The sequence below is a fragment of the Microchirus variegatus genome, assembly GCF_963457635.1.
Source record: "Microchirus variegatus genome assembly, chromosome: 13".
In the NCBI taxonomy this organism is placed as follows: Eukaryota; Metazoa; Chordata; class Actinopteri; order Pleuronectiformes; family Soleidae; genus Microchirus; species Microchirus variegatus.
The window spans coordinates 10,948,218-10,975,587 of NC_139814.1; the positions used below are offsets into that span (position 1 = coordinate 10,948,218).

At 39.2% G+C, this 27,370-nt stretch overlaps 2 protein-coding genes across 2 annotated transcripts; both read left to right on the forward strand.

Moving 5' to 3' along the window:
- Nucleotides 1–14,695: 14,695 nt before the first annotated feature.
- On the forward strand, nt 14,696–21,230 carry ndufv1 (NADH:ubiquinone oxidoreductase core subunit V1). The gene is made up of 11 exons (XM_083899863.1): nt 14,696–14,751; nt 15,593–15,702; nt 15,784–15,866; nt 16,075–16,245; nt 16,862–17,045; nt 17,890–18,079; nt 19,535–19,747; nt 19,906–20,072; nt 20,159–20,240; nt 20,395–20,540; nt 20,972–21,230. The coding sequence occupies exons 2-11, from the start codon at nt 15,598–15,600 to the stop codon at nt 21,056–21,058; spliced, it is 1,428 nt and encodes a 475-aa protein (XP_083755989.1). The 5' UTR covers nt 14,696–14,751; nt 15,593–15,597; the 3' UTR covers nt 21,059–21,230.
- A 590-nt stretch (nt 21,231–21,820) lies between these two features.
- LOC310935947 (uncharacterized protein) lies at nt 21,821–26,611 on the forward strand. The gene is made up of 5 exons (XM_083899954.1): nt 21,821–21,861; nt 22,898–23,032; nt 23,257–23,375; nt 25,229–25,378; nt 25,509–26,611. Exons 2-5 carry the CDS (start codon nt 22,933–22,935, stop codon nt 26,010–26,012), a joined length of 873 nt encoding a protein of 290 aa, XP_083756080.1. The 5' UTR covers nt 21,821–21,861; nt 22,898–22,932; the 3' UTR covers nt 26,013–26,611.
- Nucleotides 26,612–27,370: the final 759 nt, after the last annotated feature.

The following is a 27,370-nucleotide window of genomic DNA, read 5'->3' on the forward strand; positions in this document are numbered from 1 at the left end:
ATACAGACACATCCACAAGTACAGTATTATGGCATGTGCATGCGCACACACACATACTGTACACGCTCTGGCACAGACACAACTCACACAATCCCAACAGGCAAACAGAAAGGACAAGAGTTGCTCATGAGTGAAGCAGATTAATGGGCCACTGGATTAGTGGGCCAAGATGTCAGAGTCTCTGTCACACACACACACACACACACACACACACACAGGTTTGTGCAGCTATTCTCATTAGGACACTGCATTGACCTCCATTCATTTGGACAGCCTAAACAAAGTATTGTCCCCTAATGTTAACCATAACAACGTAACGAATTAAGACTTAACCTGAACCTTAACCTAACCACAACCTTTGTCCAAAAGTTAACCACTTCCTCAGGACCAGGTTTTGGTCACAGTGAGGTCTACTGGTCCAGACAAGGTCGGCGTTTATGCCAGATCAAGGTCCTAAAAGAGGTAACAAGTACAAGCACCCACACAAGAATGTGCCTAATGCATCTAAACTATGCCTCCTGATTAATGAGTAGATGTGTTAACATCGCCCTCTGGTGGTGGTGGTGCATTTTGAAGTGATGTGTCCTGTGTCTAATTAGAAGCCTGCAGCTGGTTCATCCTAAAACAATACATCCAGGCACAAGGAAAACCAGATTTGAGCAACTTCATAAAACATTCACCTTATAAAACCTATGCCCAATGCCTATGCCTCCTGTAGTCTTTGACATCTTAGAATATGTAACTAGTCACATTATTTCACTGGTTCTGACAACCTTTTCTGACTGGCAACATAAGTTTGTGAACTTCTCACTCTACCGCATCAGAGTCCATAAAAAAAGCAATTTGGGCTGTCAGGAACACAGGAGCCGCTGGACTTCTGCTGCCTCACTTCGTTAGTTCCTGTCACTCAGGTAAACCTGAATGAAGGATTCCAAAAACAGGAATCTCAAAACACAATAGAACTTACTGACAACAGCAGTGGATCAATAATTCCTGTGTGCCATGATGTAAAATCACTGATTTTCTCTATGGACTGTATAGTGTGTGTCGAGCACTTTACAGGGCAACACAAACTTATTTTTCCAGTGGGAAAAGACCGACGAGATAAAGCTTAAATCTTTAATGCAGACAATTCTTGGGGAGAAATAAACCACAAGCATCATGTTTCTGACATGTCTTTCATTACCCTGTTTACTAGCGTTTGCAAAAACTGAAAACAAAAAACCCATCTAACAGACGGAGAGAGAGGAAGACAGAGAGACAAGACAGCCTCGAGACAGTCTATTCTTCAATGAACCTTTGTTACAGGAGAGCGCCTGCTGGTGACTAATGACACAGACACACACTGTGGCATTACACCCACTGCTGACCTCAGCAAAAACCCGTCTGTGAGTACATGTGTGTGTGATGTCACACCTATGGCACGTATCCAGGTATTTCACAATGTGTGTGAGAGAGAGAGGGAGAGAGAGAGAGACTTCTGTGATCTATTATGACTGTACGTTTATATGGGTGCGTGGGTGCATAGTGTTTGTATGTCTGTGGCTGTGCATGAATATAGAGATGAGGTCATTGGTTTGGTGAAGCAGACACTGAGAGTCTCTCTCTCTCTCTCCATCATACTACTCACACTTGTTATTTTGAGGGTTTTCTTCAAACAGAGATTTAAACAACCAGCGTGGTGGATTTAGAGCAGGGTTCATACACCTCTTCTCAGGTCAAATTCAAGTACCTTTCAAGCACTTTCACTGTCCATTTTCAAGTGTGTTCAGCCCCTTTCCAGCTGTGGAAAGTTACATAATATCTGTAAAACCAATACATACACTTTTTTAAACCACATTAAAACAAACAACGTTGTGCTAACGATGACCTAAATTGTATTTTGTATCAGCAGAAACATTTGAAGAAAAAGATGTCACCTAAGTAGACTTACAGCAAAAGTTTTCATTTTCCAATTTTTTTCATTTCTCCATCGAATAAGCAAACTCCTCACACTACGTTTGTGAATGAAATACACTAACATTTTCAAGCACTTTTGGAACCTTGAGAACACAAAGTTCAAGCACTTTCAGGGATTTCAAGTACATGTTCAAACCCTGCTAGAGGCATCTACTGTATCAGTGAGTCTGAGTACAGTATTCAAACATAATAGCACTCACCTCCACCCTCCCTCCCTCCCTGTGGCCCTCCGGTAACATAAAAATGGGAAAGCCCCCCGTTCTTATTCATAGTCCATAAAAAACATGACATTGCAACAGGACACACTTCATTAAACAGCACCTTCTCTGAATGTGAATATGAATTCTACACTAATAAAACCCTACACAACAATTCTTATAGTTTCAGGCAGAAATGAAGAGTAAATCTAACCTCTGGCACAAAAAAATATCCTGTTTCACTTTCTATGAAAGAGCTGGAGGGTGAATAGCACTCGTCTTTTTTTCTTTATCATGTCATACGTATTCACATAACTGCTTTCCCGTTCGCATTCATGTTTCTTCTATAGAAACAACATACACAACAGAATACAAAGAAATGAAAAAAAAACATGTTAAAAGTTTTTGTTTTTTTTAAGAGAAAACGTGGTTTCTATGGTATTTTAATTATGTTCCACTTTATTTTCTGAGTCATCTTCTATGTTGATTTGTGTTTTTCCATACGATTACATATCTCCTTTCTTCAATTTACAAACTCCATCGAGCAGCATTTCTAAAATAATTTTTTAACACAATGTGCTGAACTTCACCAAAATGTAAGAAGAACAAGCTGCAAAAGACATCACCCAGAAATAGTGACATTCAACACTACTGTGTTACGAAGGGATTAAGTCTCGTTCTACACTTTGATTACATCTGGTAAGCTCTTGTTGTAGATTCATAGTGACCTACACAGATATGACAGCGACTCTTATCTTTTCATCCGTCTCACTACACAAAAGGCATTAAAAAAATATAGCGTAACTACAACCTAATCACTGTCCTGATCAAAAGTTTTTACTGTACAAGAGTTGGGAAATTAAACATCCTGCCTATGAAGCTAAAATATATTTGGTGTTCATGTCACATTTTCAATGTATACAAAAGTAATAGGAGGAAGAACAGGAGGAGGAGAAGGAGGTCCTATCTCTGGATCATTCCTCCTTCAGCCTCTCTTCTTCCCTCATCTCATTCTTTCTGTTTTTTTCTCCTACAACCTCTTTTCTCTGTCTATATGACAAAGCCGAACAATTGCTTCTTTCTCTCTCTTGCTGTCTGACTCACTGCAATGTAATTACGGTGGCTGTCCACTCTCTCACACACACACACACACACACACACAAACAGAAAGAGCAAGAAAGACATTCACTTATGTAGAATATCTGTGATTGTAATTGTTCTTTCAAAGAGTGTGCTTCACTTACTGTTTTTATCAAAGAAGATTTAAGGGACAACGATTGTTATAAGTTAAGCCAAGGAGTCAGCTTTATGCAAATACACTCACATACACCATTTATACACCAGAGGAAACCACTATCTTCCAGTTCTCTCCATGTGTGCACTTTTTGTCACCATTTTAGGGCATTTTTCTGGCATAACCACTATCCTTGTCAGGACCAGTAGGCCTCATGGAGACCAAAAATCTGGAACCTCATTCCTTAAGTTAAGATATATGGCTTAATGGATTATAGTTTTTGTTTGGATTGTTAACAAATTAATAGAAGTAAATGCAGTGAAGAACAGCTGCAAATGTATGTGTGTGCGTGTGTGTCCCAAGGAGTTACAAGTCATTAACTATGATGTAATTTCCTTCCATTGTAGACAATTTCAGCACACACTACACTGTCACAGTCCATCCACACACAAGCTCACACTGGCAACCGTATCACCTTGCTCAGAAAACCTCATATGGTACTATTTTCCATTAAACTGTGCAGATGTTACGTAACTTTTACCATAGATGAAATACAATACTATAAATGTCATAGCCACCTGCTTCAAATTATTTCTATACATGTTGCAATACATGCAAGTCCACACAACCATACACACACACACTCACACTCAGTGAAGTTTTATTATGAGATAATGATATTAAGGAAGAAGAAGGAAGGAAGAAACTATTGGATTAAGTTAAACATTACATTAAAATACAAACTCTCTTAACGCATTTAGCCACACAACTGCCTGTTGTACTCACTTCAGTAATATAATGTTAACAAAATAAATTACACATGCCACAGAATCAGAAAATTTAAGCAATCAATCCCCCTTGCTATAATCTAAATGCCCCTCACCCTAAATTCCTAGGGTTATACCCTTACCCTAACCCATTAACCAAAACCTATACCAGTATAAGTTCTACCTAACCTGAATTCTGAATCCAAGTCTTAACCATCAAACAGCCTTTTCACGTTGTGAGGGCCAGCCCAACGACCTCACAATGATGGTTTTAAACCAACATTTGACCACACACACACGTGTGCACAGACATGAACACACACTCATCAAAACACACATAAAGTCTAAGAGAATCCTGAATAGTGTTACTGCTGCTTCTGAGAGGAAGAAGGCGTTTTCCTTTTCAGCTCCTGAGGGACACAGCATGTTTTAGGATGTACAGTAAGTGCTCTGTGACTGTGTGTGTGTGTTTACAGACTAATGAAGGTCCTTTCCCTTTGCTTCTGGATTGGTTGCATTCAGGAAGCAGCCCCCACACCCTTCCATGCACATGCACATGCACGTGCGTGCGCGCGCACACACACACACACACACACACACACACACTTTTTACTTCATAGAGGAAGAAACCACATGCAGAAGGATGCAAGGGAATACCAATTAATCATTTAGTTGTTTTCGGTCGGTAAAATATCCTCAAATGGGGAGAAATGTCGACCTGCATTTCCGTCTCAAAAAAGACAACGTTCTCAAAGGTTTTTCATTTTGACTGCAAAACAAAAATATTCAGTTTATTGAAGAAAAGAATAATACATATGGTTAAATTAGTCATCTAGTCAAACTAGTCAATATAATCAATCAGTTCTAGCAGCCCTAATATGCAGGTGTACGCAAACATACGTACACATCCCTATCCCTATAACCTTAACCTTAACTAGTTAACCAGTTAACCCTCTATAACAATAACCTTAGACTAACTACAATTCAAATATTAACCCTAAACTTAAACAGGCTCTGTCTCTTTCAGACCAGGTTTTGGTCTCCATGAGGACTCCATCAGCGCTTATGCTAGAAAAGAGTTAACAAAAACAAGTATCCACGCAAAAAACCCACACACATAACTAAATTAAGTTGCTGGTGCAAAACAAAGGACCTCAGTTGTCCGGGTCAACTATTCATTCATGTTTTTTTCCTTCCTGAGGTGAGTATGCAAATCGCACTCATACATTTGTGCAGGATACGAGACATCCTCACAGCTGCATGTATTTACACAGTAGGTACGAAGTGGCCAATCACTGGAGGAGGAAAAATGCCAATGTGTTTGCTGGAAAAGAACAAGCAACGTATTCAAAAAATGCTGAGGTACAGAGTGATACTTTTAACCCAGTCAAATTACTTCATTTGGCATCATGAATTCCTCATGACATACAGATATTAAGAGCACACAGGCATATTCATGGACTCTACGTGCCTCCACACACTCATAGTTTGCCTCTACAGTGATTGCTATCATTAGTTAGAGTCATTATGTGTCCCACCACATGCTGCAATCTACTGACACTAGACTGCTGCCTTTGTTGCACTCTTTATGTCGTTCTGTGTGGTTCTTAAATCTAACAGTATATCTAGAAAACTACAGGACATAATATAAATCTAAAATATGTAGAAAACAGGTAGAATACATTGACCAAAAACACAGGATGATCACAGGAAAAAAAAGAGAGACATCAGGAGAGTGATGGATTGGATCTCTCTGCCATGTAGTGGACTGGTCCTGTAAGTGTGTAGTCAAAGTGTTTCTATAAATACAGGCCTCCGGCACTGCTCTGCAATTTACACACACACAAACATGTACTTCTGTCTCAGCGAGGACACTCACTGACATAATTCATACTACAGTTTAACCACAATAATTAAACCCCAACCTTTACCCTTAACCTAAATATAAACTCAATCCTCAAACCAAGTTTTAACCATCAAACGGCTGTTTGAAGTCATGACGATTGGCCAAAAAGACCTCAATCTGTCAGATCTGTTACTCAAACTTGTCTGCACAAAAACTGAAATACAAATACACGGGAAAAGTGGAATCAGAAAGGTGACACTACTACACCAGTTTACTATCGCAAAGCCTCCTACATTTCATTTGCACAGCAATGCAAATTTTGTGAAATACTAAAACCTGAATGAGACAATCCACATAAATGGATTTACCAGAGGCACATGGTGTATGTCTAAAAATGAAGCAAAACAACTACTTTTCCCGCGTGTTTCACACAAACGAGGTAATGAGAAGTTTCTGCTGGAGATAATGGATTACACTGCATTCATTTTGGTTATATGACACCAATTTAGGAAACTGGGACTGAACCATATGGTTCAAATCCACATATTTGGGAGTGCTGCCTCAGACAAACGTCATTATATATCAACATATAAAAGTTGAGAGCCAGCATTTGACACACATGCACAGTAAATGTTCTGCACAAATGTGTAATTGAACATGGTAAATGGGTTTATGAATGCAGCCAGAGTAGGACTGAATTTAAGCGCATGATGAACTGAATAAGATAAGTAGCATTGATGTGGCTTCTTTGCTGGTGTGTTCTGTGAATGACTCTCCCAACTAATTACTTTTAAATTAATAGGTGAGAAGATTTGGTTTTACAGTTAACAGCGTTTGGAGCTAAGCGGTTGCAACAAAAGATTTCATATGAGAGAAATCATTTTAACTCCAGCTAGTGTAGGAAATAAAGTCTGCAGGACATCATCCTGGCAAAGGTTATCTACTCATCAGAACAGTGATTCTTCAGATGGCATGGATTTTATTGTTACACCTCACCTTTTTCAGTAAATGAATAAATTATACCCTGTGTGAATTTAACATACCTGAATCAAATATGACACAATCATGCATAACACTATTGTGCATGTAACAGATTAAATTGTGTCAGTGATACATTTCTTCACTGCTGATTTTGGTTTGGCTCGTCCAGAGAATTGCAAATGTTAGTGTGCATAACGACACTCTTATCTGGTCTGAAGCTTCAGTGGCCTCGGGATACTGCAATTCATTAGCATTTTCTTGCATCTGGAATGTGAAGTGGAGGTAAAAAGAAAATAAATAAATAAAAAGCACAGCATCGTGTGGGAAATGCAGAGCATCCAGTGTGTTTTCTATGAGGAGTAAGTGACAAGCAGGTTGAATATTTGGCAGTAACTGATTTTTTAAAGGGGAAACCTTATCAAAGCTGAAGTCATTTTTTGACAAGGCTTGAAGATGCTCCAATATGCCAGGAAATAAATTACTTCATTCATTCATTCATTCATTCTCCATTGTGTTCCCCATGGATTAATTGAATCAAATGTATGTTCAATAAATAAAAAAAGTCCTCCGAACCCAGCCCAAAAACTTGTCCAAACCAGATGTCAATCATTAAAAATCCTCACTGAAGTCAGAGACCCTCTGTGACACTGACCCACTAACGTTAGTAGTCAATAACTTACTGTGATACAGTGCACCGATTTCCATAAACTACACATTTCTTTATAGATTTCTTATAATATTGTTACATATATTTCATTTTTACAGTATAGTTTCTTGAAATGTACGCAAAAGTAATTTATCACCAAAACGCCAAAGCAAATTCCTCTAATGTGAAAACCTACTTGAATAATCAGACTAAAGCAAATCATTTGCGTAATTAAATACCTGAAATTACTAAAGTAATCATGTTGCTACAAATGGCCAAAAAACGGTATGGTACCAATGGTTTAAATATTGGAATGCTGGCCAAACAAGAGCCAAACTGTAGTGGAAATGTGCTGCTAATTAAGTGAATAATGGAACAGTCAAAGCACTATTTATTGCACTATATGTGAACACAACATTTAGAAATAAATGTAAGTGTTAATCTGTTGTTTAGTCTGTGTAAACTTATATATATACATATATATATATATATATATATATATATGTATATATATAAATCACTATATCACTAATTATTGGTGTTGATCATCAACAATAATAATCACGAAAAACTACTACAATACTACAATGAATCATGTTGTTGGTTTAGTGCCAGGTCCTTAATTTGACAGTTTTAGGTGTAATTTGCAAGATAAAACATGGATGTGGATGTTGAACTCTGCAGGCTCTATACTATTAAAGGTGCCATATGTAAGAATGTGGCCAAAAACAATTACTACATTCAAATTCAAAATACCAAGGTCTTTTAGGTTTGTTTTCTGTCATAACTGGCAACCCGTGGTTGCTTGGCAGCTGAGACTCTACTGACTGCAATGATTGGTAGACGGCGGTGGGTGGCGCCACATGCCAAAATATGATTTCAAAACATTAACATGATTTGCAGTCTGCAAAATAATTTTTTTAATGCAAATATTCTGGCTATACTGTTGCTGTTGGTGTTGTTGGTTTGTTATATGAACATTATTCCTGAGTCTCTGTGACATATTAGGAGGATTTTATGGCCAGTTGATTTAGATGTATTACATAATGCACCTTTAACAAAACCTCATATAACCCTTCATATCTTAAACTTAAGATGAACTTTAAGTCTTTACTGTAACTAAATGGGGGAAAAGAAACAGAACTGCTCCATTAAGATATAAATAAGGAGTTCAGCAAGTTGAGACAAATCAAGGTGGCAGGGCAGACATGAGTAGGTGAGATAGTAGGAGGGGGGGAAACTAACGCTGAATGAAAAGAGATTTAGGAACTGAATGTAGGTTAATCCGGTTCACTTCATTTGGTGAGTTAACCTTTCTCCGCAGTCACTCCTCCATGTGACGAGCTCAGTTTGATGGCAGTCAGTGGGTCACTCTTCTTTACAACTTACTGTAAAAGGAAAACTACTGCTGCTGTGAGGCTAAGCTAACTTCACCGCTCACTTTGAAGTCAGTAAAACTGTACATGTGTTCAAATGTCCGGCAGAGGAAAAGGCTAACGACAGGACGGACGTGGAGAGAAGAAGAAGAAAAAAGAAGCAACGGCATCACACAATTTCTCAAAACTGCTGAAATAATCCCAGAAACACGACGTCACTCACGTTGACTTGTTCCAGGAGACGTCAGCGACGTTTGTTAGGACTTAAGTTGCGGGAGAAGCTGCTCACAGTCGGTAGATAGTCCGTTATTTCAGTCGCAGAGCTGGGAGAAGTTGCTGGTGGTGTTTTTTCACTCCTAGCTGTGTCTGTCCTCATTCCCTCATTCCCTCCTTCTCTCCCTCTCTCCTTCCCTCCTTCTCTCCCTCGCACTCTATCGCGTCGCCTGTTCCTGCTTCCCCCCTCTCCACATCGAGCATTCCAATATGGCTGCTGCTGGGAGCGAAACACACACGGGTTTGCGCTGGTAGTCTTATCAGGACACAACGTTGACCAACCCGAAACTTTAAGGAAAACCGTGACCACAACCAAGTCAAAGACATACCTCAACCTAATCATGATTTACACATGTACATTAAACCTTAATAAGTTCCTGTCTCCCCATGACCAGGCTTTTGTCTCCACGAGGACAATACTCGTCTTGGTAAGTTCATATCAGGAAAGGTCCTAACGAGGACACAAATACAAGTATGCACACACACAGAGTGTGTGAGGGTGTGAGTGTGTGAGTGAGAAACCTCATTGCAGCAAGCAAACCCATGAATGAATGAATGAATGTGTGCATACTTAACAAGTTATTACGTGGTTATTGTACCATAGTACAAGGGAGTGGTGCAGTTCATACTGATATGTGTCTTACATAAACTGAGGAAAAAAACACTTTGAATGTTTACTTAAATGTACAGATATAATGTCACACACTCCACATTTTACTGTAATAAAAGTACAAAATCAATATAGCAACAATACACAAGGATCATCAGATCATCATCAGACTAATGTCAAGGAATAACAATTCTAATAACTTGATTATTATAGTTATATTGATTGTCTCAATCTAAATAAAATGTCATTAAAAAAACATCTGAAATATTTATTTCAGTGCACCATATATACTGAGATGACCCAAGAGGTTTTGAGGAGGCCCCTAGTATTTAAATAAACAATATTAGAATTTGACAGTGAGCATGATTGACAACATCCTCTACAGGCTAAATATTCGTATCAAATCCCTGTAAATCCCTCACCTTTAGCCTGCAGTGAAATGCTTTCACTTATTTATATCACTGTCAGATTCTGCTCTGGAATGGAATACAGTGCTTGAAACACTGTTCAAAGCTGACATCTGGTGGTCATTACTCGCTAGTGCATGTGCATTATCTGGGAACATGGATTTTTGCAGTTTTGCATTATTGTGTCCCTGCAAATTAATCGTTAATGCTTTGGTTTTGACACATTAAATCAAATTCGTTGTTTCTGTGGTTCCTTGGTACTTTTCTGTCTGTCTGGCCAAGTCCTCTGTGTAAAAGCTGCCGTGACCCGGATTCGAACCGGGGTTGCTGCGGCCACAACGCAGAGTACTAACCACTATACGATCACGGCTGCCAGATCACCTCCTCTCGTTTCAGCCGAGTCTTTCATATCCACTTCCCCCTTCAATACTGAGCATGACTTTAAAATCACCAGCGCCCCTAATAGTGTGAGGATAAAGAAAACAACGTTAGAAAACAACTTTATGACAACATCCTCTACAGGCTAAATATTCCTATCAAATCCCTGTAAATGCCTCACCTTTAGTCAGCAGTGAAACGCTCTCACTTATATTTATATCACTGTCAGATTCTGCTTTGCAAGGGAATACAGTATGTGTGTGAAACATTGTTCAAAGCTGACATCTGGTGGTCATTACTCGCTAGTGCAGCGTATGCATTACCTGAGGACATGGATTTTTATTGGTTTACATTATTTTGTCCCTGTAAATGAAGGGTAAACGTTTCGGTTTTGCCTGCTATCTCAACAACACTGGCACCAGCGATTGCATCAAAGTCGTTTCTTTTCAAATTCTTTAGCACTTTTCTTTCTAAGTCCTCTATACAAAAACTGCCGTGACCCGGATTCGAACCGGGGTTGCTGCGGCCACAACGCAGAGTACTAACCACTATACGATCACGGCTGCCAGTTTTACCCTTCGCTATCTCTGCTGACTCATCCAGTTCTGCTTCCCCTCTGAATACTGAGCATGACTGAAAATCACCAGGGCCCCCAATAGTGCATATTAAAGAAATCGAAATATTTTAGATACAAAGATATTTAGATAGAAATAGTAATAATACAGGATGAGAAATGTAAAAATATTGCAGTCAATACAGTCAATACTGCAGTAATCATTAACATACTTTTCTCTACAGGGGTGAATTACATCAAGCTAATGCCAACCAATAATAATTCTAATAGTTTGTTTATTACATTACTATTGATTATGTATATATAAGAACACTTCCTCTGAAATATTTATTTTAGTGCACCACATACTGAGATGAACTGAGGGCTTTTGATAACCCTACTATAAACAATATTTATATTTGACAACTTAATGACATCATCCTCCACGGTGAATTCGTTTTATCTTCGTTTCTATCGTACGTTTCTGCCTGTTTGCCCAGGTCCTCTGTGTAAAAGCTGCCGTGACCCGGATTCGAACCGGGGTTGCTGCGGCCACAACACAGAGTACTAACCACTATACGATCACGGCTGACGATTTCACATCCTCACTTTTGCGCCACAGTCTTTCAGCTCTCTTTCCGCCTTCAATACTGAGGATGACTGTAAAATCACCAGGGCCCCCAATAGTGTGAGGATAAAGAAAATATTTTTACATATTAAATAAATCTACATATGTTTTAGATATAAAGATATTTAGATAGAAATATTGAAAGTGCTCATAATGCAGGATGAGAAATGTAAAACTATTGTGTGTCATATTATTTATCTGTTAATGACAAATACTGCAGTAATTATATAATGTACTTTTCTCTACAGGGATGAATAGCTTCAGACTAATACCAACCAATAACTATTCTAATAGCTTGTTTATACATTTCTATTGATTATGTATATATATATAGGAACACTTCCTCTGAAATATTTATTTTAGTGCACCACATACTGAGAGGAAGTTGGGGATGTTGACGCTATTTAGATAAAAGATATTTTGATTTTACAACTTTATGACACCATCCTCTACAGCACGTGTCAAACTCAAGGCCCGGGGGCCAGATGTGGGCCGCCACATCATTTTATGTGGCTCGCGAGTGATTAATTGGTTTTAAAAAGCTGTATTAAAATAGGTCTATGCTGCTTTAAGGCGTGCGTAGACCATAAACTACATTTCCCACAGTGCATGGCGATTGCGTTACCTGCAAAGTGATGGTACCTCCACTGAATCGCAGTGTATCATTGTATATGCATCATGCAACAAGTGAAATTGAATAAGTAAATACAGAAAGTTATTTAGCAATATTTTACAGAGTAGTTGCCTTTATTTTACATTACATTTGGTTACATTTAGTTGCATTTATTCTGTATGACTGTTACATCTGGCCCTTTGAGGGTAACCATTATGCTGTTGTGGCTCTCAGTGAAAATAAGTTTGACACCCATGATGCACAGTGAATTAATTGTATCTTTGTTTTTATTGTACTTTTCTGTCTGTCTGCCCAAGTCCTCTGTGTAAAAGCTGCCGTGACCCGGATTCGAACCGGGGTTGCTGCGGCCACAACGCAGAGTACTAACCACCATACGATCACGGCTGCCAGATCACCTCCTCTCGTTTCAGCCGAGTCTTTCCTCTCCACTTGCCCCTTCAATACTGAGCATGACTTTAAAATCACCAGCGCCCCCAATAGTGAGGACAAAGAAAACAACGTTAGAAGACAACTTTATGACAACATCCTCTACAGGCTAAATACTCGTATCAAATCCCTGTAAATGCCTCACCTTTAGTCTGCAGTGAAACGCTCTCACTTATTTATATCACTGTCAGATTCTGCTTTGCAAGGGAATACAGTATGTGTGTGAAACATTGTTCAAAGCTGACATCTGGTGGTCATTACTCGCTAGTGCAGCGTATGCATTACCTGAGGACATGGGTTTTTATTGGTTTACATTGTTTTGTCCCTGTAAATGAAGGGTAAACGTTTCGGTTTTGCCTGCTATCTCAATAACACTGGCACCAGCGATTGCATCAAAGTTGTTTTTTTTTTTTATTCTGTTGCACTTTTCTTTCTAAGTCCTCTATACAAAAACTGCCGTGACCCGGATTCGAACCGGGGTTGCTGCGGCCACAACGCAGAGTACTAACCACTATACGATCACGGCTGCCAGTTGTCCTCCGCCCGTTTTTCACATGACTCTGACAACAGTCATCAAGCTTCCCTGCCCCCATCAACACTGAATGTCACTGTAAATTCACCAGCCCCCCGCCCAATAGTGTGAGGATAAAGAAAACATTTTAACATATTAAAGAAATCGTTTGTTGGATTAGTTAAAGTTTGCATATTTAGTGCACATTTGCATATCTGTTTTAAGTTTAAAAAAAGCAAAATCATTAAACCATACAAAAGTGAAAAAAGACGTGTGCTTTTACTAATGCTCTGTTCACATCGAACAGGATGGTGAAAAGAAATGACGACTTTATTACACAATTGTAATAAATGCAAATTATAGTCTTACATTTGTATGAATAACATTCAAGCAGTGGCTACTCCAAGGCGTTGGGAGGGGGGTCTACAAATCAAATTCAGCTTAGGGCCCTATAAAGTCTTGAACTGGCCCTGCCATGGATAATTTAAAAAAAACTTTGAACAATTCTATGTGTATGACTTAATGTTGAACAAATATGACAGAAGTGTAATTAACAGTTATTTAAGCAGCAGAGTGTTTTACTATTGGCGCAAGCGGCAGCAATCTTGGAGTCTTGGAATAAATGATTTGATTGCTCCTACTCTGTGAGTTCGGACCTTTTTTGGTTAGTGATCATGTTGGATTAAATTGTGTGAAATGAATCTGTGTTTTTTCTGTTAGTTGGATATTCACACCAAAATAAAATATATTACTTTGTAATATTATTTTTTGAAGTCAACCTTCAGTGTAGTCTTCACTATGTGGAGCATTACCACCACACAATCAAACCATTTGAATGTAGTAACTGTTTTTGGCCACATTCTTACATATTGCACCTTTAACTAATCTAACCCTTATGAACGATATTTTTATTGCTGTAGAACACAGAACAATTTAATCAGGATAATATCTGCAAGGTCATTTTTACTTGTCAAAACTACAGTGTTAGATATCTGTAATTCCGTTTTTACTAGTAAGATTTAAATTACTTTTGCAATTCATGTGTATGGAGTTCGTCATTATAGATATATCTGTAACTGAATTATAGATATCTCTATAATTCAGTTACAGGGAATAAAGGATGTAAAATGTGGAGAAAGTCGACAAGGCGTATAGTTCCTGTCTGTGTGGATATTGCAGGAATTAACTGACACCAGAGGGTGGCAGTAATGAAGTCAATAATATATTATATGTAAACTGCTGTTAGACACCATAGAAGAAGAATGAGGAGGACGAGGAGGAGGAGGGCACTTCCTGTCACTATTTCATAAACTCGGGACGTAGAGGTAAGTAAGCTACACCGATTGTTTGCTTTCGTACATCGAAGCTTTCTTCGCGTGACTGGTTTGAAAGCAAATGTTATCATTAACAGTTGTATTAATATGTTGTGACTGTGCAATCTGCAGACTGTGTCGTGGATGCGCTGCTTTTATTTTGACATTACAAGGTTAACTGCGCGCTCACTCGGCTAAGCTAGGCTAGAAATAGCACAATGAACATGGAGGTCAGTGTGAACTCTTAAAAGCGAGGCAAAAGCGTCCAAATATACCAGTGGTTATTTAGTTAAGTACGTGGCTTTGTTGAACTAAATTGTCACAATTGGACAGTTGGTTCAGAGCAATCCCTGTTGTCTTCGCTTCGCGTTTGTTTGCTAGCGTAGCAACACCTCTGACATCACATTACTTAAGAGGTTACACAAGGTGTCTGATATAACAAAGAAAATTAAGGATGTCTTTCAAAAAATATTGCAGTGTCACGCAAATGTACTCTACATATCTATAGCCTGAAGTGTCTGTGAATTAGGTGTCCTTTTGAAATAAATTCTTCAGCCATAATCCAGTACAGCTTATGTTTTGATGCTGTTCTGCAAGATGTAAATTGCAACCAAACGTTATTTTTGCTTATTGCAACATTAATCTTGTTTTTATATGGACTGATGTCAACTGCCGGAGCCCTAACCCCAGTTAGAGATCTGTTAATAAGTCTTATTAGTACACATTATGTAGTAAAGTATAGGGTTAGGATATAGGATTAGTATTCCTGTGTAATCTTGGACAAAGTTACGTGCAGTTTCTTTGCATCATGATTGTATGTATATAACATGTTGGCATCTGTCCATGCCCCCAGGAAGGATGTTGTCCCTCTCTCGTGCTGTGGTGTGCGGTGTGACTCGAGCCCCGGCTGCCATCACTCAAGGTGGAGTGACTGCTTTAACTCGATTCAACAGCACAGCGCAGGTAAATGGACTGAATTCATTTGCAACAACTGTAAAGCCAGAAGTTGCATTTACCTTATGTGTCTTTGCATTACTTTTCCAGAGTGCTCCAAAGAAAACCACATATGGTGGACTGGCAGATGAGGACAGAATTTTCACAAACCTTTATGGCCGTCATGAGTGGAGGTAACATCATCAATGTTACAGTCTAAAGTCTTGTTGCAGTCTCTTACCACTACATATGTTTTTCATCTCCTTATACAATGTAAAATATTGGGCATTGCAGTAAGGATAAAGTCATTGTTGTTAACCTGACACTTTGTTGGATTAAAACCTAATTTCATAATTTCTTTAAACAGAAAACAGTCCTAAGCTGTTCCTATTTGTGCTTCAGGTTGAATGGAGCTTTGAAACGTGGTGACTGGTACAAAACCAAGGAGATCCTTCTGAAGGGTGTTGACTGGATCCTCAATGAGATTAAGGTCTCTGGTCTGCGTGGGAGAGGTGGAGCTGGTTTCCCTACAGGCATGAAATGGGGCTTCATGAACAAGCCCAGCGACGGCAGGTCAGTGAGGAGAACGACAGGCATGCACACATTTACATTTCCCCCTCATATTAATCGAAAATATTTTCCGATTTATATCAAAACAAAAAAAGGAGTCAGTGAAATGGCAGGCTTTCAGATTTCATCTCATGAATAAGTATTTGCACTGATTTTGGTTACCAAGGATACTTATGAAGCACATAAGTGACTAATCCAATCTTAAAGTTGCAGTGTGTAAAATTTTGCAAGATTTCATGTTTCATGTTGCCATTCAATTAATTTGTCCCTTACAAATATGTTGTTCTAATTATGAGCTGTTGCGGATCCTGATTTAAATATTAAAGGCTCATTCTCTCTTAATGAAAAACAACAATTTCTACAATGAGGTGATTGTACAATGGTAACATTTAAGTATTAATCTTTTATTTTCAGTTTCTGAAAATAAGTTCACTTAAATTTTTAGTGTAATACCTGTGTCTTGTATGAACTACACAGAACTACAATAGCTTCAAAATATGTAATACAGACCAGACATGAACAAAAGGTCCAGAGTATTTTGGCATTGACTGAACATAGTTGCTGCTTTTGAAAATATAAAAATAAATAAAGACTTCACTGTGTTCTGTTCTTTTTGTAGACCAAAATATCTGGTGGTGAATGCAGATGAAGGAGAGCCTGGCACCTGTAAGGACAGGGAGATCATGAGGCATGACCCACACAAGCTGGTGGAAGGCTGTCTGATCGCAGGGAGGGCCATGGGTGCACGTGCTGCCTATATCTACATCAGAGGAGAGTTTTACAACGAGTCATCCAACCTGCAGGTGAATATGACACTGTTGAATACAGAGTGTGGGTGATTGAACTAATACCACAGTACTTTAAAATTGCTTAAATATGACAACAGTAACAAATACAGTTAGAATGATGTCACTTGTGCGGCGGAATTGTGCATTTCCTTCTCGTTAAGGTATTTAGGTTTATGACAGAACATCGCTAGATTTGTTGCTGTTTGTTATTTATTTATTTTTTTTAAGAAAAAGTCACATGGGGTCTGTAAAGTAATATGCACTCGAAAACGACATGGAACGTAAACAAGTCATCTTCTCTGTTTTTTTGTGGAGTGCTACAACACAACTTTCACTCCTGTCGCATGTACTACAGCCAATGGCGATATTTCCTGAAAGAATGCCAAGTTTATGGGGAACTTTTTTGAAAACTGCAAAGGAAAAAAAAGATTGTTTACGTTTCGTGCCGGTTCCATCTAGACTTGGCCACAGTCTCTCCCTCTTGTTTATCGCTCATCTTCAGTGTGGTGTGTGAGGGACAGCATGTGCATAGGGGGAGGGACTGACTGTGAGCTAACTTCTCAGAAAGTGAGTGAGTGAGAGAGAGAGAGCAGAACAAGGAGTTGGTTCAGAGATGCTTTTCTGAAGCAAAACAAAAGTTGACATCTAAAGAAAGAGATGACTTTGCACATCCATGACCGCAACAATGTATAGATGGATGTAACTTTTCTTGTGGAAATAAGGCATCACCAACTATGGCAAGTCCAGATGGACCAAATTAGAATGTTGCTTCACCATAATAAGAATAGTAAAAACAAAACTTCTTTCAATTCATCCTGTATTTTTAATTATATCTTCATTATCGCATCACTTTTCCTAGGTTGCTATCAATGAGGCATATGCTGCTGGGATGATTGGAAAGAACGCCTGTGAATCTGGTTATGACTTTGATGTGTTTGTGATGCGTGGAGCTGGAGCATATATCTGCGGAGAGGAAACTGCTCTCATTGAGTCCCTGGAGGGAAAGCAAGGAAAGCCCCGTCTGAAGCCTCCATTTCCTGCAGATGTGGGTGAGTTTCACCAGAAAAGGGGATTTTGGAAGTTCGGACATTTGATCTTCGTTTGTAATTGGTGCTTGTCTTTTACATTGGTAATATTTTCTCCAGCCTGCCAGCAATTGTAATCTGGGGCCGTATTTATCAAGCGTCTTAGAGTGCCATTTTACACTTAAGTCCTGAGAATTTGTGAAATTTAGTCCTACTCTCAAACTTAAGAATAAAAGCTATTCATCAACTTTTTAAGTCTAAGAATCACTCCTACTCTCCCAGATATTTACAAGACCTCCAGAGGTGTCTTAAGTGGTTAGGAGTTGCCAGCAGGGGGCAGCACTGAGGTGAGAAGGATGTCCTGGCTTTGTTATATGACGAGCAGCTGATCAAACGTCAGGGGCGCGGATTTATGTTTTTGCTGATGAGTTCTCATCATCGTGCTTGCATGATTGTTGCTATTTTGACACGCGCACATTCGTCTCATAGTAAAACACATTAGATCAATTAACAGCAGCGGCCGCAATGAACGCACGCACGCAACCGTAACCGCCGTAACCGCCTATAAGTTTAAGGTAATAACAGCCTACCAACCGAACTGCAACGTCACTCATTAATTAATCAAAAGCTGATATTAATTATACTGTTATACTGATCATAACTGGTTTTAATGACACAAATGTAGGTTAAATCTAAAAGTGTTACTAACTACACACACCAGGAAAGAAATAATCATATCCACCAAAACTACAGCAAAAAGGCAACGCAAATCATGGACCAAATCCGCAATTCAAAACCATCCCAACACATCCTTTAAAACACAGTACCACAGTAGGCTATAACAAATATTTAATTTGTCGTTTTGTCACTCACCATTATTTTTAATTGGTGATGAATGCGTTTCCTCTGGTAGCGGTGCGTCTTACAAACTGGTCCGCGATTATTTCCAGGTTGTTATTCCTTGACAATGTCTTGTGACAGTTCAGCCTTGGTCTATTGTTGACCGCAGATAGGTTTTCCGACATTACAATGCAACCCGTTAGGTATTGGTCATTAACAAATCAATGACAAGCGTAGGCTGGCACATGTGAGTGCTCGACAATCTCCGTGGGTGCTCGGCAATATCCGGGAGCACTATTCTTAGACATGGGATTCCCTTCCGTGATTGGTAATTTCTATGGACACGGAAGTGACGTCACCTAAAATTCAGTTTACGGCACAAAGTACTGTCGTAATTCAACTCTGAGAGTGACACTTAAGATTCAGTCCTACACTCCGCTGAAACTGTGAGTAAGACGCTTGATAACTAACTTTTAAGTGCAACTTTCAGCGAATAATTTTTTTACTCATAAGTCTACTCTTAGCAGGGTTCTTAGGAGTAATTCTAAGACGCTTGATAAATACGGGCCCTGATCTTTAATTCTTGCCTAATTAAAATGGTTTAAAAAAAACAAAACTTGTTTTAAACTCATTTTACAGGGGTGTTTGGTTGCCCGACAACTGTTGCTAATGTGGAGACGGTAGCTGTGGCGCCCACCATTTGTCGCCGTGGAGGCTCATGGTTTCTGGGCTTTGGCAGGGAGAGAAATTCGGGCACAAAGCTCTTCAACATCTCAGGCCATGTTAATCAACCCTGCACTGTGGAGGAGGAGATGTCCATCCCTCTGAAAGACCTCATTGAGAGGCATGCAGGTATACATGACGTCAATGTTGCAAAGAGCCCAGACAAAACAACAAAAATTATATCTGGATTGCATTTCTCTCTACTCATGGCCTGAAAATATTAAGATGGCTTAAGCACATCTCAGTTTAAACATTGTAACTCCGTTGAATCAACACCTGTCTTGTAGGTGGAGTTCGTGGTGGGTGGGACAACCTGCTGGCTGTAATCCCCGGTGGCTCCTCAACACCACTCATTCCTAAGAGTGTGTGTGAAGACGTGCTGATGGACTTTGACGGCCTCGTTCAAGCTCAGACTGGGCTTGGCACGGCGGCTCTTATTGTCATGGACAAATCTGTGAGTTTCCCTTCTGGAGCATAATTGATATTACATAAAGACGTTTGCAAACATGTAAAACATTGACTGATGCTTTGTTTCTGCAGACTGACGTTATCCGAGCCATTGCACGTCTGATAGAGTTCTACAAACATGAGAGCTGTGGCCAGTGTACTCCATGCAGAGAAGGTAAGGATGGCTTCAGTGTCATTTAATACAATCTACAGTGCCATAGTTAAGTTTCACATGCCGGGCCTTGGTTAGGGTTTCTCACTGTCTGGCCTCTTCTCTTACAAATGTCAAAATTATTAAATACTATTTTCCTCCTCCTCTTTTTCTCCAGGGGTGGACTGGATGAACAATATGATGTGGCGTTTTGTACGCGGTGATGCACAGTCGTCAGAGATCGACATGATTTGGGAGCTCAGTAAGCAGATTGAGGGTCACACCATTTGTGCCTTGGGAGATGGTGCGGCGTGGCCAGTGCAGGTATCCACATTTGTTCTCATAATGCATTTTCACACTTCTATGATGATTTACCAAATGGAAAAGTGTTGAAATTTTGCAGACTGTGGTTTGTGGTGCCATTAAATCGTACTGCATTACATTAAAAGCGTTCTATACTGATGGTTAACAATCTCAAAATTCAACCAATACCTCTCCAACTGTAAAATAAAATCCTCTTGATGATGAAAGGATTTGTTGCACATATATTATATTGATTTGTAACAGATTTAGCAAGGTATAACAAAGAAGAGTAAACTCACAAATACAAATCATAACCTCAGAAAGTTCATAGACGTAATGCTTTAAAAGTGATGGACATACATTTTTTTTTCTGCATCTGTTCTTAATCTGCATCAATGCAATCATGATTAATGTATTAATTCCCTATTGTGGACTTTTTGTCTCTTTCATAGGGATTAATCAGACACTTGAGGCCTGTGATGGAAAGTCGAATTGCTGAATACCAGCAGCAGCAGCAGCAGCAGCAGGCCAGGGCTTAAATGTTTCTTCTCTGTCCTTTAAATTCCTTTCTCTCATTCATGCCCAAAGTCCCATGTTTGTGTCACTGAAGAATTATTTAAGATAACATGCTGTTCACTTCACCATCAAGTGTTGCATTGATGAGTCGGCCTTGTCTGAAGATATTGTCAATAAAGTTCTATGAACCATAAATTGTCATTTGACTTGTTTCTTAAGTCTTTTTATTTTAAGCCAATTTGTTGTCACAATATTTTTGTTCGAATGCCAATATAACAAAAATCACAAATGTATAGGGATTTTGAATTGTACAAACACACTTAAAGTTGTAAAAAAATTATTGTTTTTAATGTTTACCACACACTTGTTTGTGTAAGGTTTTTCACAGGTGCAAAATTTAGTCTGAAGTTAAATGACATTTGTCAGAATAAGATTTGAAAATATGTCAGCTTAACTTTTTCATATCACCCACTCCTAGTTTTAAATCACTTGAGCTCCAAAGGCTTATGCAGTCGCTACCCTGAAGCATTCAGCAGCTCATAACAACAAAAACATTTATTGGCAAAGTGTTTCAAAAGTGAATAATTATAGCACATTATTGCTTTTAATGTTTTGTCTCAGTAACAGGGGTTGGTTGACAACCATGTCTGTCTTTGTTAAGTTTATTTCCAAATTGTTTTATGTGTGCCTGAGTCCAATAAAGATTTGATATTGATCCCGGTGACGCTGAATTTTCATAATCTCGCGATAACGCCATGTCCGCAGTCTTGGTCGTGTCACGTGACGTGGCCAGCCTGCAGCTTCCTTTCAGTGGACGAGCCAAACGGTAAGAAGCAGTTACCTTTTCGAATTGTTTTCAGAGACCACATACAGCTTCAAATACAACCAAAACAAGAAATAAGTAAGCCCACATTTGAAATGCTGTTGAAATATATTAGGACATCCATCTAGCTCTGCTCACGGCCTCTTCCTCCATCCTTCTCTCAGCTAGCTTAGGCCTAGCATTCGCTGTTTTGTTTTTATATCATCACTAGTAGGCCTCATAATATATGGAACTTCACTCTGTTATTTGGGGTTCATCTTTAAATAATTCGCGTAAACACCCGGGATGCACTGAAAATCCGGCCACCGAAACATATTGGCCGTAAATGGCCAAAAAAGGCATTTTCGGTTTTCGGCCGAAAGACACCGAACACCTAAACAAGGACGGTGAAATGATGCATGCACGCAGAAACTGCGGCCAGCACACGCCTGTCTATTCCCGTTTGCAGCCTGTCCAAGATCAGTTTGAAACACCGATAAAACGGTTCCAAAGAGATGCAAGAACAGTAAATGCTGGAAAGTATTTTTGCGCAAAAGAGAAACTTGGCTGCATACAGCACAGACTGTGAACTCCCCGCGACATTCACTCGGATCCCCTATACTTAAACGCGACTGTACGCGATCCTCGTCATAAAGATCATTACTTGTACGTGGGGAGTGCGTCGAGTAATGATCCATACTGCGTTGGATACCGAGAGCGCGGATACGGAGAGCAGATGAGCACCCTCTTCCTAAATATTTTCATAATTTCTTAATTGAGTTATTATTTGAAGCATGAAAATTAATCTATAGATCTAAAATATAATCAACACAATTGCAATGCCTTGACTTTAGTAAGGTTAGTACACAGAAAGTTTACATCATTTCGTTTGGGGTTTCGGCCAAGTGTTCCTGGTTTTCATTTTGGACAACAATTTTCATTTCGGTGCATCCCTAGTAAACACCCGGGTGCTGCTATGATTTCAGCTGTATCCACAAACTTAACATGCATGGTGCACATCCTGTGTGTGTATGAAACAACAGTGTGTTCTTTATTACAGGTCTATGTGGCTGGGAGGTGTGAGGCAGCATCAGCATGGAAATGTTAAAGATAGAGCAAGTCATTGTTGGGAGTGAGGTGAAATCCACTTCAACAGAGATCAAGTCTGAGCCTGTGGTTATACCACTGCAACCAAGTAAGCTGACATTTACTATGTACCTGATACCTAGATGGGCTTTAATACCCATTTATACAGTCTTTTCTTCCACAGTTGCAAAAAAAAAGTGAATTTCTCTGTGAGGTGAATAAAGTATCTATCTATCTATCTATCTATCTATCTATCTATCTATCTATCTATCTATCTATCTATCTATCTATCTATCTAATCACCACACCACTTGTCATGTTATTGCTATGCAGATCATCAACATGAGGGTCTGCAGTGTTTCCAGTGCCTAATCACCTTCTCTGACTTCAAAGCCAAGGAGAGACACATGAAGAAAACTCATCGGGAACAGTACAAAAACCACCTGCAGCAGGTAGAAAATAGCAGACATAAATTACGAAGCCAAATATTGAGTAAACAAACTAAGTAATTCATGTCATATACAGTACAATACTTATGATTATTGTTTCTACGGCCTATTATTTTGCATATCAATTATAAACTATTAAATGGCTTATACAACTGTGAAATTGCAGACAATAATATTTTTCACTTTATTATGTATTCAGTAGGGATGCAACGTTACAGTTTCTCCATGGTTCAGTATGTATCATGGTTTTGGGGCCACAGTATCGATACTGTTACGATATCTTAATATAAAACTACTCAGATTAGCAAAGGCAATATCACATTTTAACAATATTTCAAAGCACAGATATAATATATATCTATATATATAACACACCACAAACTTTATTTAAACAATAGTGCACTATCGGATCAAATGAAACAGCAAACATGATACCACAGAAATTAAAAATAAGTAAAGTTTAGTGCTATCCAACAAAAATAAACAACATTTTAACCCACTCACAGAAACTACAACTACAACTACAAATACACGATGCTGCTCCAAGTGAAAGAGACGGATAATGATGCTTGCTCTGGGTGGCGCTGTAGAGCACGTGTCTGTCCAATATCCAACTTCAAACCAACTTCACTGCGCTCCATAACAGATGCTTGCACACCGTGCATCTAACAGAATTACTGCAGTAGATTAACTTAGGATGGTCTATTTTACTGTCATGAATACTGTAGAATAACTCCACACTAGTACAGGTTTGCATGGCCCCAGAAAATAATGCTTTAACAAAGAAGAGCTACTCATGATTCTAATGAAGTGAGGAATTGGAATGCAAAGACAATTTACAGAACACGGACTGTGCAAATCAACATCTTTTATAAAAATCCCTGTGTTACCTGCTGATGTGGAGGGTGCTGACCTTAACTTCATGCATTCTCGATATTCCAAGACATGCTTACTAGGGCTATCAAAAATGCTCAAAAAAGATATTCGAATATTCCCTCTAAAAAACACAGATATTCGAATATATTCTCATAGTATTTGCATCGCGCATCTGGGGTGCGTTGCATCCGCTGCATCTGGAGGCTTTCAATCAGTCAGACTGTCAGGTGATGACAGCATGACGTCAATAACAGGACAAACTAATATAACGAGACATAACTACCTGTAGATGTAGTTTATTTAAGTGTAAACATATTTCACAACATATTACCTACACAAAAATAAGTAAATGAACTAATGACCAAGAGCGCACGCACTCGCTCGCTTTCTCTCTCTCTCCAGCCCCGTGCCAAAAATGCCTCGCGCTCTCCGCGCACACAGGTTTAAATGACCAACAAACAAATGCTGAGTGCTGATCAATAGTTTTGTGCAAGTGATTTAAGATCCTGACTCTTGTCCCAAATATGACATGCTTTGTTCAGTGATAAAAAAAAAAGAAAAAAAAGAATCTGCGCGGATGCTGTGTAATCAAATATACCGGTATGGCGGTATATTCAAAATTCATATTGTGACGGAAAAAAAAAAACGGTATTCGGTATGAACCGGTATACTGCCCAGCCCTTCGTATTGAACCGAATGGTTCGGTAAAATACAGAATACTGTTGCATCCCTAGTATTCAGTGGATCTTTTGTACACCTGTAAGTCCAAATCCTTATTACTTTTAGTTAACTACTTCTTGGAAATCTTGCTGTGAGGTGGATACGTGATTAATGTTTAGGCTTGACTACAGTTGAGAGAGAAATTTGCTTATATATGATATGGTAAACCTGTCCCCTTCTTAATAAAATAAACCATTGAGAGAAGTGTCAAGTTGGGATTTCATTATTGTTTAACCAATTTTCTGATCATCTCTTTTCAGGTTAATACACTCTTTACTTGTTACCGGTGTGACAAGTGCTTTTCCTCCTCGGACGAGCTCAGTGAGCACCAGGCTACCCATAGCTCAGGGGACGGGGACAAGCCCTTCCTCTGCATTTACTGCCAGAAAAGCTTCCATACCTTCACTGAGGTGAGGACACCACAGGCTACATCCAAGTCTGCTTTTTCTGCAGTATATTATATACATATAATATATGTAGTTCTGTTTGAAAATGATAAGATAACTGTGTATTGTTCTTGTGTCATCTGTCTCACTGCAGGTGAACAAACACAGAGGAAATGATTGCAAAGAACGACAGTATCCCTGCAGGGACTGTGTCGCCGTGTTCCCCAGTCGTCCACGACTTCGCAGGCATCGCAAATCAGTGCACGTCGAGCTGCCGGAGGACCCTGATGAAATCTGCACCTACCAATGCTACAAATGTTGTCGTGGCTTTCAGACCGAAGAACAGCTCCTGCAGCACCTTGAGAGAGTTGCCAATGATGTAGACTGTGAAACTAAGTTGCCAGGTAAAAAACGTGGCCGTAAACCCAAGAACACAGTTCAAGGAGGGATAGTTGATGTCAAGAAGATCAAACAAGAAGAAGAAACGGGGGGATTGGAAGGATATGGTGAGTCTCTGACAGAGGGATGTCGCTCCAAGGAGAAGCAATCGCAGCTAAAGATCCCTTGTTCTGAAACAGCTTGTGACCTCGAATTCCCTTCTGTTGCAGCCCTACGGGCACACAAGAGGGAGAAACATGGTCTTCCTTGCAAGACTTAGACTTGCACAGAGTCTAGTGAGAGCAATGCTTGACCGGAGCAGCTCAAAGCACTCGAGCTGTGGACATACCTGAGGAAAGAGCTTTGCACGAGAAGATCCACCAGAATACCCAAACTGGGGTAGCAGAAAAAAAATGAACTATATGGGGAAAAGACTGCAGCTTACTCTTATAACACTCAATGAAAGAATTTATAAGAGTATTTCTTACCATATTCTCTACAGTAAGAGGATGATTTTTATGTGAATCATTAGGGAGCAAGTTTTTGACACAAGGTTGCAATGTGTTGCAGCACCTTTTGAATTATGGATGCTTTTTTCCGGAACTTTTTTTCCTTTAAGGTCTCTTTCACTTGTAATGAAGAGCCTGTGCATCATTATGATTTACAGTATGTCCACCGTGAGATCGCATCACTCTTGCTACTCGTATTTCCTCTGTTGTCACTAATAATGTAAGTAGTTAATTCTTAAAGTGTGACAATGATTTACCTTAAACTGTATTTCATTTTCAGGAACACTAGTGAAAGTGACAACTTCATGGAAGATCCTCAACATAAAATCCAAAATCTGGTGGGCAAATGTATTACTCTTGTGGTATAATTTGTCCTCCAAAAAGTAAATAATTGTTGCATTAAATAATACGTCACGTGTCTGAGGTGTTTTGTCTGTTATTGTCTCTTCAATTACTATTGTGATACTTGGTGATAAAATAGCATTCATTCACTGTCAAGAGGTGGTTGTATATGTGGGCCACTAATTGGTGTGGTACCATGATGTAAATTTCTGAATTTATCATGATCTCCATTATTGGCAGTGATTGTTATCTGCTCTTAGCTATGCTAATGTGCAGTAGTGAATACTGCATGTGAACATTTCATTAATTCTCAACACACCAGTGGTGAGTGCAGCTTGAGGCATTTTATAGGTCTTCATCACCAACACTGACAAGAAAGTGCAATTCTCTAATGTCAATATTTGCTCTTTAGAGTTCTATGTTTTTAAAACTTTTTCAGTTTGGTAATAGAAAGATACCTTAGGAAGATTTCCTAAGGTTTGAGGTGTATGTCACAGTACAAGAACCACAACGTAGGTACACATTTATGAGGGTCAAACATGAGACATTCACATGGAAAAAGATCAGGGCCATTTGTTTTGATTTTTTGTGGAAAGAAAGAAAACAACAAATAGACAGAAGGCAGAATACCGAGATCAAAGTCAAAATGATGGCTTTAATCCCAGAATTCTGCCTTTGTTTAAAAAAAACGCATGTGGTCCTTAACCTCTTCCGTACATTTAAGGTCACTGGTGCTCTGAGAATTTGCTTAACTCAAGCGAAGTCGAACAGGGGTGGCACTGCGCCG